The sequence below is a fragment of the Pelophylax lessonae genome (genome assembly GCF_965119305.1).
Source record: "Pelophylax lessonae genome assembly, chromosome: 2".
NCBI lineage: Eukaryota > Metazoa > Chordata > Amphibia > Anura > Ranidae > Pelophylax > Pelophylax lessonae.
In genome coordinates this window covers 514,831,087-514,850,692 of record NC_138769.1, presented here as the reverse complement: position 1 = coordinate 514,850,692, position 19,606 = coordinate 514,831,087, and the positions used below count along the sequence as shown (strand labels likewise).

Sequence of the window (19,606 nt, the reverse complement as noted above, 5' to 3'; positions counted from 1 at the left end):
TAGTTTTTTGAAACTATCAATGCTCCCTGCTGATACGACTGTTTGCGGAAGAGAATTCCACATCCTCTCACAGTGAAGAACCCCCTGCATATTTTAAGGTTAAACCGCCTTTCCTCTAGCTTTAGTGAGTGGCCACGTGTCTTATTGTATTTCCTTTCTCTGAATAGGTTTTTCCATATGCTAGGGTTGCCAGTACAATATTTGTACATTGATATCATATCCCCCCTCAATCGTCACTTCTCCAGAGAGAATAAGTTCAATGCTTGTAGTCTTTCCTCATAACTGATGTACTCCATTCCCCTAAATTTTTTTGTTGCCCTTCTCTGGACTTTCTCCAGTTACAGAACATCCTTCCTGAGGACCAGTGCCCAGAACTGGACAGCATACTCCAGATGTGGCCGGACCAGAATCTTGTAGAGTGGGAGAATAATCTCTTAATTTCTGGAGTGAATGCCCTTTTTTATACATCCCAGTATTCTGTTGGCTTTGCTTTCAGCGGCTTGGCATTGCATGCCACTGCCATGCCTGTTGTCTACCAGTACCCCCAGGTCCTTTTCCATCCTAGACTCACACAGAGGTCCGCCCCCCCCCCAGTGAGTAGCTTGCTTTCTGGTTTCTGGCACCCAAGTGCATTACTTTAAATTTTTCAACATTAAACCTCATCTGCCATGTAGTTGCCCACCCAATAATTTTGTTCAGGTCCGCTTGTAAGGTTTCCACATCCTGCCCAGAAGATATTGGCATGCTTAGTTTAGTATCATCCGCAAATACTGAGATTTTACTCGATATCCCCTCCTCTAGATCATTTACGAATAAATTAAACAGGATTGGCCCCAGGACAGAACCCTGGGGGACCCCGCTTTCCACACCCGCCCAATCTGAGTACTCCCCATTAATCACCACCCTTTGCAACCTCCCCTGGAGCCAGTTCTCTATCCAGGTACTCACCTTATGGTCCATACCTACCTTCCTTAGTTTGAACAGTAAGCGTTTGTGGGGAACGGTGTTAATGGCCTTTGCGAAATCCAGGTACACCACATCCACAGGCTTACTTTTATCTAGGTGGCAGCTCACTTCATCATAGAAGGTTAATAGATTGGTTTGGCAAGAATGATTTTTCATGAATCCATGCTGATTACTACTAATAATACCGTTTTCATTACTAAAGTCTTGTATGTGGTCCCTTAACATCCCCTCCAAAATCTTGCAGACTACTGATGTTAGGCTGACCGGCCTATAGTTACCCGGGATATATCTCGGCCCCTTTTTTAAATATTGGTACCACGTTGGCTTTTTTCCAATCACCTGGCTAAGCTCTTTAAGAACCCTCGGGTGCAAGCCATCCGGTCCCGGTGATTTATTTATAAGTTTCTCTAGTTTAGTTCTAAGTCTATCTTCTGTTAGCCATGGCAATATTTCCTGAGGTGTGTTGTTTAGTTTGGCCTTACAAGCTGGGTTAGTGTAGCCCCCCAATTCTTTTGTGAAGACTGAAGTGAAGAAATTATTTAACACTACCGCCTTTTCCCTGTCCTCTGTGGCCAAAACTCCCTTATCGTCTTTTATGGGGCCAATGTGTTTTGGCCTCGCTTTCTTACTGTTTATATACTTAACCACTTAAGCCCCAGCCCTATTTCGGACACTTTTTGTTCACACGTTAAAACCAGTATTTTTTCCTAGAAAACTACTTAGAACCCCCAAACATTATATATATTATTTTAGCAAAGACTCTGGAGAATAAAATGTCGGTCATTGCAATAATTTTTGTCACGCGGTATTTGCGCAGCGGTCTTTAAAGCGCCATTTTTTTGGAAAAATTTTGAAAAATCACATTTCACTGCATTTAAAAAATACTAAACAGTAAAGTTAGCCCATCTTTTTTGTATATTGTGAAAGAACATGTCACGCCGAGTAAATAGATACCCAACATGTTACGGTTTAAAATTGCGCCCCCCCCGTGGGATGGCGACAAACTACGGTCAATAGAGATCTCAATCTGCGACGATTTAAATTTATTTAACGGTTACCAGTTTAGAGTTAGAGTGTAGCTCTTTTTTTAAAATTATTGCACACGCTCTGGCAATCGCGGCGATACCTCACATGTGTGGTTTGAACAGCGAATTCATTTGCGGCTCGACTTGCGTATACCGTTTTTTTTGTGCGCGAGCTAACGGTGACGGGGGCGGCTAAATTTTTTTTTTTTTTTTTTTCCCATTTATTTTATTTATTTTTTTAACTTTATTACAGTTTTAAAAAAAAAATAAAAATCTGATCACTTTTATTGCTGTCACAAGCAATGTAAACATCCCTTGTGACAGCAATATGTGTGACAGGTACACTTTATGGAGGGATCGAGGGTCTAAAAGACCCTAGACCCCTCCACTACACTTCCCTGTATGCAAAATGCCAAAAACTGCGTTTTTGCATACAGCCGATTTTCAAATTTGCCGCCTTTTGCAGCACAGTAACCCGGAAGTGATGTCATGGACGCCGCCTCCGGGTTACGTCAACGGAGACCCGATCGATGCCGTTTCCGGCATTCATCGGGACTCCATCCAGCCGGCGGACGCGCCGGCTGGGTGCTCGGGGCTCCCGGTGGGACGGGAGCCCCGAGCAAAGCCACGGAAGGCGGCGGGAGGGGGGGGGGGGGGGACGGGTACCGATCGAGTGGCTCCCGAGCCGCATCGGTCGGTACCGACGGAAAGCCAACCGTCAGCTTCAAACCATGGTACCGGGATGGTGTCTCTAGATAGAGGCATCATCCCGGTATACTACCGCAAAGTTTACCGACGTAGACCTACGTTAGTATGCGGTAAGTGGTTAAAAGAATTTCTTGGGGTTCTTTTTACTCTCTTCCGCTATATGTCTCTCGTGTTCTATTTTAGCCGCCCTGATTTCGTCTTTACATTTCTTATTACACTCTTTGTAATGCTTGAATGCTGCAAATGACTCCTCAGTCTTGTATTTTTTGAAGGCCTTTCCTTTAGCATTAATATGCATTTTTATGTTGGAGTTTAGCCACCCAGGGTTTAGTTTTGCTCTTTTAAATTTATTTCCCTTTGGAATGCACTGGTCAATCCCTTTGTTAAGTATGCTTTTGAAGCATTCCCATTTTTACTCCGTGTTCTTTGTTCCCAGGGTTCTATCCCATTTGATATTTTCTAGCAGAGAGCGCAGTTGTGGGTAATTGGCTCTTTTGAAATTCAGTGTCCTTATATTGCCCTTGTGTTTCCTATTACTATAATTAATACTGAAACTAATTGACCTATGGTCACTGTTTCCTAAGTTGTCCCATATTTCTATATCCGTAAGCAGGTCTGTATTATTGGTAATCAGAAAGTCAAGTACCGCATTGTTTCTTGTCGGTGCATTCACCATCTGACCAATGAAATTGTCCTGGCAAACATTTAGGAACTGCTGAGCCTTGATTGAATGCGCGGTTCCTTCTGCCCAGTCTACATCTGGATAATTAAAATCCCCCATTATAATGACATTTCCCACCCTTGCTGCCAATCCTATCTGTAAAAGGAGGTCCGCCTCCCCCTCCTCCCTCTAGTTGGGGGGTCTATAGCATACGCCCAATATTACCTTCCCTTTGAAGATCTACCCATAGGGATTCTGCCTCGTCCATAGCTCCATTATTAATATCATCCCTCATATTTACCTGTACACTGTTCTTAATATACAGACATACCCCTCCCCCTTTACCTTCTCTATCTCTGCGATAAAGGGAATACCCCTGAATGGTCGCCATCCAGTCATGAGAGCTGTCAAACCAAGTCTTCTTAATTGCTCCCTTATCCTGTCTGACATGGTGGCTGGGGACTATACCCTGTTTATTGAGTTTGGGGGCTAGGTTTATGTTTGTCGCACGCCATGCCTTTTTCTTTAAGTCAATACACTTATTTATGGGTTGATGTATTGTCATGTGTACCGTACTACTACAGTGGGAACCACACAAGATGCTTGGGGATCTTTTTTTTTTTTTCCCTTTCTTGTTTGTTTTTGTTTTTTTTTTTTCCCTTTTAAAGTTACAACAGAGGGAAGTAAATTGGGTTTCACGACCTGATACTATTTATCCCAGAGGTTTGAATAAAGATTATGATTCACATCTATTTTTATAAATGGTTTGTTTAAATTGTTAAATATTTAATTTCCTTTTTTTTCCCAGATGTTTATATAGATAACCAGAAACACTGTTAAATTGCGTATCTCCTGAATATTAGTCTCTATCTTGCTTTGAGTGACGATTATCCAGGTGATGCTAATTTCCAGTTTATGAAAGAAGTTGCTATATAATGAATGTGGTCATAACCTGATTTTCATGCTTGCTATACCTGATGAAAGATCTTAATAGATTCAAAATGTTGTGATTTTTGTAATTTTGATGTCTCCTTGATGAGTTTTTTACTCTCCTAATAAATATTCAAGGTGCTGCCGACTGAACTTTTTGTGTGTGTATATATATATATATATATATATATATATATATATATATATATATATACACATACATATACACACACATACACACACACACAAACCCAAAAAAGTTGGGACACTGTACAAATTCTGAGTAAAAAAGGATTGGACTAATTTACAAATCTCATAAACTTATATTTTATTCACAATATAATATAGATAACATATCAAATGTTGAAAGTGAGACATTTTATAAAGTCATGCCAAATATTGGCTCATTTTGGATTTCTTAAGAACTACACATTCCAAAAAAGTTAGGACAGGCAGCAATAAGAGGCCAGAAAAGTTAAATGTACATATAAGAAACAGCTGGAGGACCAATTTGCAACTTATTAGGTCAATTGGCAACATGATTGTCTATAAAAAGAGCCTCTCAGAGTGGAAGCGTCTCTCAGAAGTCAAGATGGGCAGAGGATCACCAATTCCCCCCAATGCTGCGGCGAAAAATAGTGGAGCAATATCAGAAACGAGTTTCCCCCCGAGAAAAATTTGAAAGAGTTTGGAGTTATCCTCATCTACAGTGCATATCATCCAAAGATTCAGAGAATCTGGAACAATCTCTGTGCGTAAGGGTCAAGGCCAGAAAACCATACTGGATGCCGGTGATCTTCAGGCCCTTAGACGGCACTGCATCACATACAGGAATGCCACTGTAATGGAAATCACAACATGGGCTCCGGAATACTTCCAGAAAACATTGTCGGTGAACACAATCCACCGTGCCATTCGCCATTGCCGTCTAAAACTCGATAGGCCAAAAAAGAAGCCATATCTAAACATGATCCAGAAGCACAGGCGTTTTCTCTGGGCCAGGGCTCATTTAAAATGGACAGTGGCAAAGTGGAAAACTGTTCTGTGGTCAGACCAATCAAAATTTGAAGTTCTTTGTGGAAAACTGGGACGCCATGTCATCCGGACTAAAGAGGACAAGGACAACCCAAGTTGTTCTCAGCGCTCAGTTTAGAGGCCTGCATCTCTGATGGTATGGGGTTGCATGAGTGTGTGTGGCATGGGCAGCTTACACATCTGGAAAGGCACCATCAATGCTAAAAATGGATTTTTGTAAAATCTTACCGTAAAATCCTTTTCTCTTAGCTCATTGACAGACGTAGTCCTCGGTGATTCAACACCCTCGGGTTATGCTGCCCTCTACAGGAGTAGGACTAGACAGGAAAGAAAACGTTCTGGCCACACCCTAGGGGCAGTCCCAGAGGGTATATCCTCTCACTTCCTGCTCTAGCAAATCAGTTATGTCACAAAGCAGTGTTTAGAGAATTTAACCCAACCCAACTCAAAAACAGAGGGGCGGGTACTACGTCTGTCAATGAGCTAAGAGAAAAGGATTTTACGGTAAGATTTTACAAAAATCCATTTTCTCTTATGTCCTCCGACAGTCGCCGCCTCTTCATATTCGTCACATATGGGGTATTAGACTTTGCTCCGAAGGAGTAGCTAGGCAACAGAATATGTTAACAATAAAGCTTTTAACATATCCCACCCTCAAGGGGTGGTCCCCTCAGTCAATACCCTCCTACTCCTGCAACCATATCTCAGTTTTAATGTCTAGCTTGTCAGGAGTGGCTGGCTTTTTCTGTGCTGGGGCTTTCTGCCCCAGACTCTTTCTTCCTTTTAAAATTTTGTTTGAGTTTTCTCTCTACCTTTACTTAGCTGTTATTTTTGTCAGCATTAGTTAGTTCTTCGGATGAAGAGGATCATGCAGACTGGGTCTCGGGCTGATCCCCCTGATCGCAGGTCGTGGGTCAGTGGCTTCCCAGTCTGCCATCGAGCGTTCAGCCAGGTAACGCTCCTGGCACAGTGAACGACCCATCCCTGTTCGGTGCAGGGATGATTGGTGAGGTGGCTACCCCACTGGACGCTGTGCGGTTTCTTAACCCCCATTTTGTGCGTCTTGAATGCGACTCTCCCTGCCTCATGTGCAGCGGCTTGTTCGCCTGTGCGGGTCCCCCACGCCATGTGAGGTAAGTGTATTTATGTGGGGACCTGTCTGTCTGGGGGGGGTGTCAGTCTGGGACTGTGTAACCTGCCTTTAATCACACTGCTTGTCTCCCTATCTCTCGGCTGCATGCTGTGGGCTGCAAGGGGGGGGGGGGGGAGATGTGTGACACTGTGTGTCAGGCTGATCAGTGTGTGAAGCTGTGTGCTGTGGGGCATGTTTTTTGGCATGTTTGGGCACTATAGTCCTCGGTGATTCAACACCCTCGGGACGTCCCAAAGCAGTACCACAAATGAGGGGGTGGGAAAATGGAAATCAAATCCAATCTAGAAGGCCCAACCGGTGCCAACTAGAAGTTTACAATGCTCATCCTCAATGATGAGACTCAACAGAAATTTTTCAACAGAAAAAAACCCCCGAGGTAGACCACCGGTCTCCTCAAATTGCGGCCTGCAAAACCTTGCGGCCAAATGAGGCATCCGCCGATGCCATCACATCAATCTTATAAAATTTTGTAAAGGTATGTACCGACGACCAGGTGGCCGCCTTACATACCTGGACCACTGACGCCTGATGGCGATAGGCCCAGGAAGTACTGAGCGCTCGAGTGAAGTGCGCCCTAACAGGGAACGGAGGATTCCGACCCTTAATAGAATAAGCCTGTACCACCGTCTGACTGATCCATGTAGATATGGTCGCGGCAGACACAGGCAACCCCCTTCAAGGGCTATCCGTGATCACAAAAAGTGAGTCCGTCTTACGAAAACAAGTTCGTAGTAGTCAAGTGTATCCTTCTGAACCCCATCCAAGGAGTGTAATGCAAACTCCCAAGGATGGCTAGTCTTAGGACACGGGGAAGGTAACACAATACTTTTATTCAGATGAAAAACTCTGAAAACCACTTTAGGAAGGAAGGATGGATTCGGAAGAAGAACCACCTTATCCCTATGAACCACCAGATATGGGGGAACGACAAGATAATGCGGCCAGTTCTGACACCCTGCGTGCAGAAGTAATGGCCACCAAGAAGGCCACCTTCTGGGATAATGTAAGCAAGGGAATCTCCCTAATATCTTCAAAGAGAAGTTTCTGAAGAACCGACCACACTAAATTAAGATCCCAGGCGGTAAGGGTGCGCGCACTGGCGGAGCCAGATGTCGCACCCCCTGGATGAAATTCCGCACCAAGGAATGATTAGCCAAAGGTTTCTTGAAAGAAGATTGCTAACGCCGAAAACCTGCCCCTTAATCGTGCTCAAGGATAGTTTCTGCTCAACCCCTTGTTGCAGACAGACCAAAATTCGGGTCACCAAATAGGTATGTGGGGGAAATCCAATAGATTCACACCATGCAATATAAGACTTCCATGTGCTGGAAGTCGCTTTCCTTGCTTTAACTGGAGGTAGGAATAACTGAAGCTGACACTCCCTTGTCCTTCAGTACCTGGGTCTCAATGGCCAGGCCATTAAGCCAGCAACTGTAAAGCAAGATGGAAGATCGGTCCCTGAGACCGCAAATCCTCCCTGAGAGGAAGTCTCCAAGGAGCATCCGCGACTAGCCTCACCAAGTCGGCGTACCAGGCTCGACTAGGTCAGTCCGGAATTTCCAGAATAACTGGAATTCCCTCCACCTCTATCCTGCGAAGAAGTTCCCGCAGCAACTTGAGAGGATGGAAGGCATGCCGTAGCTGATACTGCCCCCACGGGGCGATCAGCGTTTCTGCTGCGTCCGCTAGAGGATCGCGGCGCGAGCTACAAACCTCTGCACCTTCCTGTTAAGCCAAGGTGCCAACAGATCCACATCCGGGATGTCCCAATGAAGGAACAGCTAGTGAAAAACCTCTGGATGAAGAGGCCATATGCGATTGGATCCGAATCGGGCTGCTCTAGAGCTGCTCGATCCAGTAAATCAGACAAAATCTGATCGCTCTCAGTTCCGATACCCTTATTGGTAATCTGGATACTATCGGAAGAAATGACTTCCCCTGGTTGAGCATCGGAGACTTCCTGGTCCGCTCGCTCAACCGGATCCGATTGTCCAGGGAATCGGAATTCTGATTCCATTAAAAAAGAATCTCCTTCAGGAGAATTCGGGTATGAGACTGGGTATACGGTGCTGCCTCTAAGAAGGCCACCATCAGTCCCAGCCAATTGACGGACAGCAACATCCGAATCGTTGACTGAACCTTCTGGAGTTTCTCCGCAAGGAGAAACTCTCTTGCCCAGAATGTATCCAACCTTAGGCCCAGATAGTTCAGTCTCCTGGTGGGAACCAGGGATGATCTTTGGGAAAGCGAAAAAACGCTGATGTCCTGCGATGATGGGGATATAAAGATAGGCCTCCTAAATGTCTATGGACGCCAGGAAATCCCCCTGATGCAGGGAGGCCACCACTGTACGGATGGACTCTATTTCTTCCAGATTTCAGTCCAGATTTGGACGCCACCACAAGACCCGTCAGAGGGAAAGGGGGAACATACTACTCACCATACCGGAACCAGGCGGGCGCCAACTCCTGACAGTACCCCTCTCCACCGAGGTAGGAGGGCTGTTGACCAATACGGACGCCGTGACTCATGGTCTTTGGCGTTTCAGCGAGACGTTTAACTCGCAGGGTCAGTCCCCGTCCAGTGGGACTATGTCGCGGCCGACCCAGCGTGGAGCTATGGCCTGCACGCGCTCGTAGGCTGAACTGGGGTGACCACTGGATCTCAACATCCAGCCCGTCGCCCAGTTCAGCTTTCTTGCTTGAAGATCTCACAGGAACACTGGAGAAAAAAAAAGCTGTCTAAAAAATCTTTTCTAAGAAAAAAATCCTGCCAGGACCGAAGATCCCAGCAAGGTATCTAGGTCCTTACTCCTAACTAGACAGAAAAAAACTGATTTGCTAGAGCAGGAAGTGAGAGGATATACCCTCTGGGACTGCCCCTAGGGTGTGGCCAGAACGTTTTCTTTCCTGTCTAGTCCTACTCCTGTAGAGGGCAGCATAACCCGAGGGTGTTGAATCACCGAGGACTACGTCTGTCAATGAGCGATAGAGAAAAGGTATATCCAAGTTCTAGAACAACATATGCTCCCATCCAGATGTTGTCTCTTTCAGGGAAGACCTTCCATTTTCTAACATGACAATGCCAGACCACATACTGCTTCAATTACAACATCATGGCTGCGTAGAAGAAGGATCCAGGTACTGAAATGGCCAGCCTGCAGTCCAGATCTTTCATCCATAGAAAACATTTGGTGCATCATAAAGAGGAAGATGTGACACAGAAGACCTAAGACAGTTGAGCAACTAGAAGCCTTTATTAGACAAGAATAGGACACCATTTCTATTCCTAAACTTGAGAAACTTGTCTCCTCAGTCCCCAGATGTTTGCAGACTGTTATAAAAAGAAGAGGGGAGGCCACACAGTGGTAAACATGGCCTTGTCCCAACTTTTTAGAGATGTGTTGATGCCATGAAATTTTAAATAAACTTATTTTTCCCTTTAAAATGATACATTTTCTCAGTTTAAACATTTAATATGTCATCTATGTTGTATTCTGAATAAAATATTGAAATTTGAAACTTCCACATCATTGCATTCTGTTTTTATTCACAATTTGTACAGTGTCCCAACTTTTTTGTATTTGTGTGTATATATATATATATATATATATATATATATATATATATATATATATATATATATACACACACATATACATACATACATACATACATACATATACACATATATAACATATATATATATATATATATATATATATATATATATATATATATATACATATACATACATACATACATATATATATATATGTCTTGTACTAAAGGTGTGAACCTTTAATAGAATAAACAGCGGTATGCCATTTTAAAACATACAAGCACTCACCTCTAAGTTACCATTTTCCAGCTCCCTGCAATGCAGTGCATCGTCAATGTCCGTACAGCCAGGAGGATCCACACTACACACATGTAAATGTCTCAAATCAATTCTGTGCTTCATGTCCTAATGGGTATGAAAGTTTTTCAAATATTAGTTAGTTAGCTATATAAATTATTTCCCTCTATGAATACATTTGTCTAACCGATAGGAAAAAGCAAAAACTCTCACCTCAGGTGTAATGGACCAAGGCATCTTGGGAAGGAAGCTGAGAACAGCCTGTGAGAATGGCTGGTGAGGAACATCATGTTCCAGAAGTAAAACCTCTGTCTCTGTCTCCTTATCTCCAGCTGTACCCAGGTTCTTTACAAAATGTCCCTATTGTGTGTAAAACAAACAACTAGAAACACATCCGTAATCCTCAAGGATCAACCTCTAATATATAAAAAAAAAAAAAAAGTGCTAGATTTGACACTTTGTTTTACATAATAGGATTTTTGTACTCACCGTAAAATCCTTTTCTCTGAGTTCATTGAAAGACACAGCTCCAAATACTTCACCATAGGGTTATGCTGCCCTCTACAGGAGTAGGACTAGGCAGACAACACAAAAGCTTGGCTACGCCCTGTGGGCCGTCCTCAGCTGGCATAACCCCCGCTCTGCTTAGAGATACTCAGTTTTGTAACAAGCAGTAGGAGAAGCATAAAAAACTCCTTAGAGAGGTGGTTGCTGTGTCTGTCAATGAACTCAGAGAAAAGGATTTTACGGTGAGTACAAAAATCCTTTTTTCTCTCTTCTGTTCATTGACAGACACAGCTCCATATTCTTCACCATAGGGTCGTCCAAAAGCAGTGCCAAATATGAGGGGTGGGAACAACAAAGCCAAGGCTAAACACAAGCCAATCCAGGTAATAGTAGCTCAACCAGAACAATAGGAGCCCAACCTGAAATACACCCTCAAGAGGGAAAAGCAGACCCTCTAAATCGCAGCCCGCAAAGACTTTGCGGCCAAAGGAGGCAATCGCAGATGGTAAAACATCCATGTTGTAAAACTTCGAAAAAGTATGCACCGAAGACCAAGTGGCCGCCATGCACACCTGCGCCACTGACGCCTGATGACAGAAGGCCCAAGAAGCACTAAGTGCCCGAGTAGAATGTGCCATTACAGGGAAAGGGGGGAACCCGGCCCATAAGCGAATAAGCCTGTCATCGTCTATCTGATCCATCTGAAGAGGAAGCAGGACCCCCCTTTTGCGGCCCATCTGTAATCACAAAGAGTAAGTCTGACCCCTGAAGGGCCAAATAGCTCAAACATCATCCAGAGTATAAAAGGCAAATACCCTGGGATGAGCTGGCCTGGGACACAAGGACGGCAGCACAATGTCCTCATTCAAATGGAAATCAGAGAAAACCCTTGGGAGGAAAAATGGTCATGGTCACAGTACCACCTTAACCACAGAAAACCATATCTGCACGGGATGGATTGTGGGTGACAAACGGAACAGATATGGCCGCAGCAGCCTCAGATGCATCCTCCAACATAAATGACTCCTGCACTGATCCAATCAATGCATCTACCAGCGCCTCTTTTGTGTGGCGCAGCAGCCATGGAGGAATCATCCTTACTGCCTGAAGGTTCAGGGAAACCGCAAGGTGGTCAAATTCGCAGCGACCGAACCAGATGCAGGATCTGATGAGACAGAGCGGGGGGCGCAATCGATAAACCAACCGCCTTCTTTACCCCGCACAGGGGGTCGGGCGACTCAAGCCCCCCAACAGCGGGCGCCGACTGAGGCCTGCAAAAAGGGGGGCCCAATGAGAGAACCCCGCAAGGGGAACCCCTTTAAGGGGAAACCCACAGACAGACTACACCCACAGAGCCACTGGGGAAGGCGGATACCCCACAGCACCCTGGCAGCTAAACCTGCCTGGGACCCTGTTCTGCTCACCATAAGTCGCCCAACCAGAAGGGGGGCAGCCTAAATTTTTTCACGCCCGGCCGCATGAGTGCGATCCGTGAGGTACCGGAGGGGAGATGGATGTCCTGGAGTACAATGGCGGCATTACCTGCTAAAAATGGGGCTGCCCCAGAGAAGGTCCAGCCAGTAGGCCGCAAAGCCGCAGCCTAAATTTTTAGCCTGCCCGACAGCGTGGTACCCGGAACTGCAGATACCGAGCCGCCTGCCCCCCAGCTGTTCCAAAGAGACCCAAAAAGGCCACCCTCCCCATAGAAGGCCCACCGAGAGCGACAGAGTGACAGTGTGCCCGCAGGCACCAAGGCCAGGGGCGTGCGCTAACACTCCCAAAACAGAAACCTCCTTGCCACCGAAGTGGGGGAGCTGTCAGCCAGAAGAACAATGCGACTTAGGCCGAGACCTGGCCATAAGGAACCATGCGAGACGTTTAACTCATGGGCAAGTCGCGGCCAACAGAGCGCGGAGCTACGTTTTGCATGCGCTAGCTGGCCGGACTGAGGGGACCACTGGATCTGCAATAGTCCAGCCCGTCGTTCAGCCCGGCAGTTGCTAGAAGATCAGCAAAAAAATAGACAAAAAAAAAAAAAAAAAAAAAAAAAAAAACAACAGGACCTAGGGCCCGGCAGGGAGACTAGGTCCTACTGAACTGGGCAAACAAAAACTGAGTATCTTTAAGCAGAGAAGGGGGTTATGCCAGCTGAGGACGGCCTACAGGGCGTAGCCAAGCTTGTCTTTATTCTGCCTAGTCCTACTCCGGTAGAGGGCAGCATAACCTTATTGTGAAGAATATGGAGCTGTGTCTGTGAATGAACGGATGAGAAATTTTATTTTTTAAGACCTTATCATTAACAAAAGAAAAAATATGCACACACAAAAAAAAACAAAAACAACATATAAAAGACTTACATTAGGATATCGAGAGTTTCTTGGCCATCCATCAATTGTCACTATAATTCGCTGTCCCTCCAGAACAGAGGCTTGCCTGGTCTCTATGCGAATGCGAGGTACCCTCCGGTCAGCTGGTGTAAAGAGATGGCGAGTGGACTGTCAAAAAAAAAGAAGGGCAGAAGGGACTGTTTACAAAGGGTTATAAAATTATTTAGCAAGATCTTAATTTATAAAAACAAATATTCAACCCAATTTATCATTAAACAGTGCTGATAATTAATGCTATTCATAAACCAGTCATAATCAATTATTTTTAATAGAAGTAGGATAATAAAACTTTACTGAACTTGGCTTAGATCTCACTTGTTGATACACAATAGGACAGATTCATAGATGGCTGGGTTATAGGCAGGTACTTCAGGTGAATGAACACTGGCAAAAAAGATGTGAGGACCCCTATATAGCCCCTCTAGCAGACAGAAAACCTCAGATCTCGCCCTTCATGGTGGCCATACCTGTATATCTTTAGGGTCTGGAAACCATAAAGATGGACCACCGTCCTGGACCTGTATAGCACCTTGCTGCATGCCAAGGTGAGAACCTAACTCAGGATCCAGTGGCAAAAGCAAACAATACAGGATGGCCAAGTACAGTCCCCAAGGTAAACACCATGGGATACTGATCTGGAAACTTCTAGATAAAGGAGGGCAATAAGCACTCAAATCTTAATACAAGTGTCTAAATAAAAAAGAAATGGTCTCACGGAGTGAGTTAGACGGTACAACTTCAAAATCCCCCTGCGAGAACCTTGCAGCTGAAAGCTGCACCCGTAGAGTAATGGATGTCCACCTGGTAAAACTTTGAAACAGAATGTAGAGAGATTTCCTTTGGATGCTTAGAAGCAGGGCAGAAGGGTGATAGGACAATATCTTATTTGAGGTGGAATACTGAAGCCACCTTCAGGAGAAAGGAAGGCCTTGGGTGTAAGACAACATTGCCGCTGTGAAGTATGAGGAAAGGGCCACCAGTTCAAAAACACATCCAACAGATGTGAAGCAACGAAAAAAGCAACTTTGCTGGCAAAAATCTATAAGGACAAAGAGAGCCAAGTTGAGATCCCAAGGAAGCACAGGGTGCTGCAAGGGGGGGCTTAATTCGAGATACACCTTGAGGAAAAGTTCTTACAAGGAAAATTGTAGCCAGGAGGCCTTTCAAAAGAATACATAAGGCCAAAATCTGGCATTTGAGAGTGTTTAAGGTCAAGTTCTGGTCAAGACTTATTTGAAGGAAAGGCCATAATGTAATGCATAGAGTAATTTCTGGGACTGACGTGCCTGTGCTCACACCAGGCAAAAAAAGGATCTTACCAAGAGGCTTTTCTTGCTTTTAGAAAAGTAGGAATCATAGATGCAGAAACGCTCTATGCTTTAAGACCTGGGTTTCAACAGCCATGCCATTAAAGTCAGATACAGAGAAGCAGTAAGGAATAGAGGGCCTTAAGCTAGTACATCTGGCCTGTTGGGAAGAGGTCACAGGTAGTGTGCTAAAAGTCTGTGTATGAGGTTCTTCTGGGCCAGTTTGGAGTAAGGAGGATCACCGTTTTCCTCTCTGGCTCTATTTTTTGAAACAGAATTCACACTGGAGGAAAGATGTAAGCCTGAACTGAGACCAGGGGACTATTAAGGTATCTGAGGCAAGAGATCAAGGATTCCTGGTTTGGGCATTAAACAGAGGTAGTTTGTTGTGAAATCTGGAAGCTAGGAAGCCCACATGTAGAAATCCCGATTTTTTGCATATCAAGACTGAAGATATCTGAATGAAATGCACCTTGATCCAGGCAGCGGCAGATGAGAAAATACACTTTCCACTCCTGGGATGTGCATCCCAGAGATCACTGGGCGGTGGATTTGTCCATGAGAATATCTGGTTTGCTTGCTTCAAGGCAGCCAGACTTCTGGTGCGCCCTATATGGTTTATGCAGGCCACAGCTGTGTCATTGCCTGACTGCTCCCTCATTCAATGCTACAGGGTCGGGAAATTGATCCCCACCCCCCTGGTAACCATGTTTCTTGGTCTGCTAGGGACTTGAACGCTCCTCCTCAGCCTCGATAGACTTGCGAATGCTTAGATAACTTCAGTGATAAGGAAGGAAAGACTTCCCCACTGTTAGGGCTGGGTGATGATCCATCAAGATAGGGAATTCCTTGCTTGGCTTGACAGAAGCATGGGTAAATTGAGGAGGAGCCTGCTTTTTCCAGGTCGACAAGGTATTAAGTTGGAGAGTTTTTGAACAAAATTGTGTGAACGGAACTGCCTCAAAAGGAGTTGACCATAAGGCCTAGAACGTTCAAAGACTAATTTTGGGATGTCTCTTGGTTCTCAATTCTCGAGACTCAGAGAAAAAACTTTTTATTCTGGTAAAAAAAGTTTTGCTTGGGATGTGTCCAAGACCAGACCTAAGTATATCAGGTGAAGGGACACTGGAGAGCAATTTGTTTAAATGTAACACCTATTGGAAGGCCTGGAGCATCAGAATTGTCCCATAGACATTTTTTCAAAAGATGGGAGAGAGAAAAAGGTCATCTAGATAGCCTGTGACCTAGATATTCTGTGAACAACAAACACAGGGGCACACTGGCCTAGTGCATTATCCTTTGGAAGGTTTATTTAAAAAAGAAAAGGATTAAAAATACTCACAAACAAGTTCTTGATAAAAGCATAACACATAAGGAACACAGTCCTCAGCAAAGGGATCCGAGGGTGAGTCGTCCCCTGAATTTGTGAAGGCTAACGCGTTTCGAGGCTTAGCCTCTTCCTCAGAGCCTAGATGTTCTGAGAAGGGCAAGCAGAGGTGCAAAGACCTTTGTAAACGGTCTAGGAGTAGAGGACAGGTTGCAGGGCAGTTTGACAAATTGGAAGTGATGCCATAGATCCCCCTCATCTCGAAAAGGCAAAAACTGACTTTGCAGATTTTATCATTTGTATAAATAAAAATGGTATTTTTTATAAATAGTGTTTAGTGTCTATAGCACCTCAAAAATTGAATTGGATGTTTGGAAGTCGGAGGAAGAGACTGAATGGGACTGGGGGTCCGAAGATCGGAGCAGTCCAGCCAGTCTTGGCTCACCTGATGAGGAGGCTAGGGATTCAGTGGTGCGAGGACAGTGCGCCAGGAATCTGGGGTTCTGCGAGGCCTATGCTAATCGGATCCCCACCTAGAAACTATGCCCGGGCTCGGGATCAGAATGAGGCCTATACCTCCCTCATCAAAAGAGAGGAGACCCCATACTCCCCAGCTGGGAGAGGTAATCGGAAGACCATCCCCAGATTTAACAGAATGCAAAGGTGGATACAGAGGAAGGTGGCCTTAGAGTATGGGTATGACTATCCATATGCTCCACGGGAGGTCATGCTGGAGAAAGAGGCCAAAAGAGAGTCCTGGTGTGATAAGACTATGTGGGATGACTTCTTTGTCCCCAAACCAGATCGTAATCAGTCCAGGTTGGACTCGTGGAAGACCTTCCTATCGATGAAGGCACAATGGCATCATGGGCAGGCTATCTATTTGGATCGGGTAGAGGTCCACCGCCCAGATGGATCTGGCCAGGCCTGATCGATCAGAATTCAAGAAAAGAGGGTAAGATTGTGCAAATCCCCCATCCAGATTTCTATTGCTGAGAATGACATGCTGAATCCCATTGAGGCTGGCTAGCCTATGTCTATTGATTGAAAGACACAGAGGAAAAAAAAAATTGAGCTCAGTTGTTGCTGGGGCTCATGCCCTATTTCCATTACCCCCTCCCCTTCTATAATTGCGGAAGGGGTTGAGGAAACTACAAGATGCCACTGGCTAGTGGCCTCATTCTAGAGGGCCAACCCTCTCAGGAGAAATAAACACTGCAAACATGCTGGTTTCCGGAGATCCTTTGGGCCATCGGGCCGGGATCATGGATTACGATGTGTTCAGAGTTCCAGGTAAACTACCTTTGGGCCAACAGTGGAACTCTGTGTTGATCGTCGTGTCAAGACTGACAAGTGGTTGCCTGCTAGATTGAGTCAGGGATGTTGGATGAGAAGGCCGTCCCTGCGGGGAGGGTCTTCTCATGAAAGAGAAGTTAGTCAAATGTTGCTCAAGTATATGTATGCAGAAATGTCTAACCTTTTTGCATTGCTTCAGATGCACCCCGAAGCTCTATTATACTTGTACAAACTAAATATTTATATTTTTCTACGTAACCTATTCATGTACATTCATTTTTCCCTTTTCCAGGTTTGTTGGATACTCCACTGGTTTTTTTCAGTAGGGACTTTTTGCAGGGGGCAGTTGGTCAGAGCAAATGGGGACATGGCTCATTTTTGGTGGGGGGGGGGGGGTTGGATGTAGCACCCACCTAGATAGGTGCTAGGAAGAGAGAGTAGTTCACTCTGCCTGCCTAACAGGGGTGTAGCAAGTAAAACACAGCAGGTAGTAAAAATTCCTTCTGGAGTGAACCAACCCTCAGACTGCACATTCTATCTGTACATGAACAAGGAATGTTTTGCAGTATTTTGCGCTTCTCTTTGCATCAAAAGGGGCACTGTGGGACAGAAAAAAAGTAACGCTGCACAATGCCAATGCTTGGGCAGAAACCAATGATCTTTTCAACAATATAAAACATGCTGGGTAGAGCTGGTTCTTCAATATAATGCAAGTCTAAGGAAGAAAAGTCTTCCCCTTCCCTTGTGTGTCCGTGTCCTCTAGAACTGGCATATTGAGATCAAACTTGGGAAACGGGAGTAGAAGAGCGTTTTTTTTTTTTTTTAGCCCTGGATAAAGAAGGCTGTATTAAAGTGGAGCAGCACTCTTTGTGTATGTGCAGTAGGGAACCAGCTGTGAAGTCACAAGGCTGCACTGCCGGTTTCCCTTAAAAACAATAGTGACAGCAGCACCCGACAACCGATGGAAACATTGCTGGATTCCAGGACAGGTAAGTGTCCTAATATTAAAAGTCAGCAGCTACAGTATTTTTTAGCTGCAGACTTAATTTTTTAGTGGGGGGGAGGGGGGGGGGCTTGACATCCTCTTTAAGGCCATAATTTGTCCAATGAATTGTGACACAGATGCAGAGGATTCTGTTTTAGTCAAATAGGCCACTTGTTACATGCCTGAGATAGAGCTAGATGGGCATTGTCCATCATGGTGGGCATACCCTCAAAAGGTGTCTTTAGGGACTGGGTTCCACAGCGATTGGCTACGGCTCTGAACCTGTATAACACCCAGCTGACAATCCATTGCACTAAGTGCCAAGGTGAGTGCCATGCAGGATCCAGTGCCCAAAACAGCGAGCACTTTTTATATTCAACCTAACCTAGCAACAGAGTTACATTAAAGCTGAACTCAGGGATAAGCAAATATTGCTTTAATACAAGAGTTACAAGTATCCTTCCTTTAATTCTGGTGCATCTTATATATATTTCCAGATCTGTGCAAGAGTCCAGTGTCAAACTATGCCTCTGTGCAAGATCTTCCTGTAATAGGACCAGGTACCAAATACTCTCTCCTTATGCAGGATGACTGCTCTTGTATCCACGCCTTCTTCAAGGTTATTTGCAGGCAGGCTGTATTGAGAGTACCTGTTGGGACTCTCCCACAGCTCTGCATGCAGCACAGTGATGATGTCATGGTATGATATCTGGGTATGAAATGGCATTAGGTGGACAAAAAGTATATTTGAAGTAGTATTACCCCCTCTGCGCATTTCAGTTTTTTTTTTTTTAGTTCTTATCCCAGCATTTGCAGTGTACAACTTTTCTGGCTCCTGCTCTTTCAAAGCTGCTTCTCTGAACTTCTGCTACAGGAAAGTGCCAACAGGAAAAAGAGCAGTTGTTAGCTGTGTGCTGTGTACGGTGCGGTGTGTCTCTGAGACACAGTGTAGGGAGACAACTCCAGTACCTGCATGCAAGGGTGGTTCCACAGGATAATGCAATTAAAGTAGTAACACTGAAACAGTAACCTATGGCAGCAGTCATGGCACCAGCCTAAACTGGAACAAAGGCAAGGATTTAAAAATAAATAAGCTGCATACTCAGTAAGTGATTAAATCAGCTGTTGCAAGTGCTCAAAAAAAACGCATTTATTATCACTTTGAATTCGTTGTGGCTACTGAGGAATATTTTTGAATGAAAGTTTTGTGTCTGGAGCCTTGCTTTAGAATGCACATAAATAGTTTGATGTTCCCAATTTTGAGCCCTGTTTGTAAGCACCAACAAGGGTTTCATTATTACCTGGCTGTAGGTGTTTAACTAAAACTGTGAACTGCTATATTACTCTGAGTTGATATCTACACAATATATTTGTAAAACCAGATTTTTTTTTGGTGCAGTTGACATATTGAAATGGTAAAGTGTGGTGAATATAAAGTGTATATAGTAAATATGTATTTAG

The 19,606-nt window shown here is 44.7% G+C and overlaps 1 protein-coding gene across 1 annotated transcript in view; it reads right to left on the bottom strand.

The window, feature by feature from the left end:
• DIS3 (DIS3 homolog, exosome endoribonuclease and 3'-5' exoribonuclease) overlaps positions 1–19,606 on the bottom strand; it is a 138,329-nt gene that overhangs the window by 73,874 nt on the left and 44,849 nt on the right. Inside the window, exons 9-11 of the mRNA XM_082246330.1 lie at positions 13,201–13,338; positions 10,550–10,696; positions 10,328–10,444 (exon numbers count right to left, since the gene is read on the bottom strand). Of these exons, the coding sequence (XP_082102456.1) occupies positions 10,328–10,444; positions 10,550–10,696; positions 13,201–13,338 (402 nt within the window). The remainder of the gene's footprint in view (positions 1–10,327; positions 10,445–10,549; positions 10,697–13,200; positions 13,339–19,606) is intronic.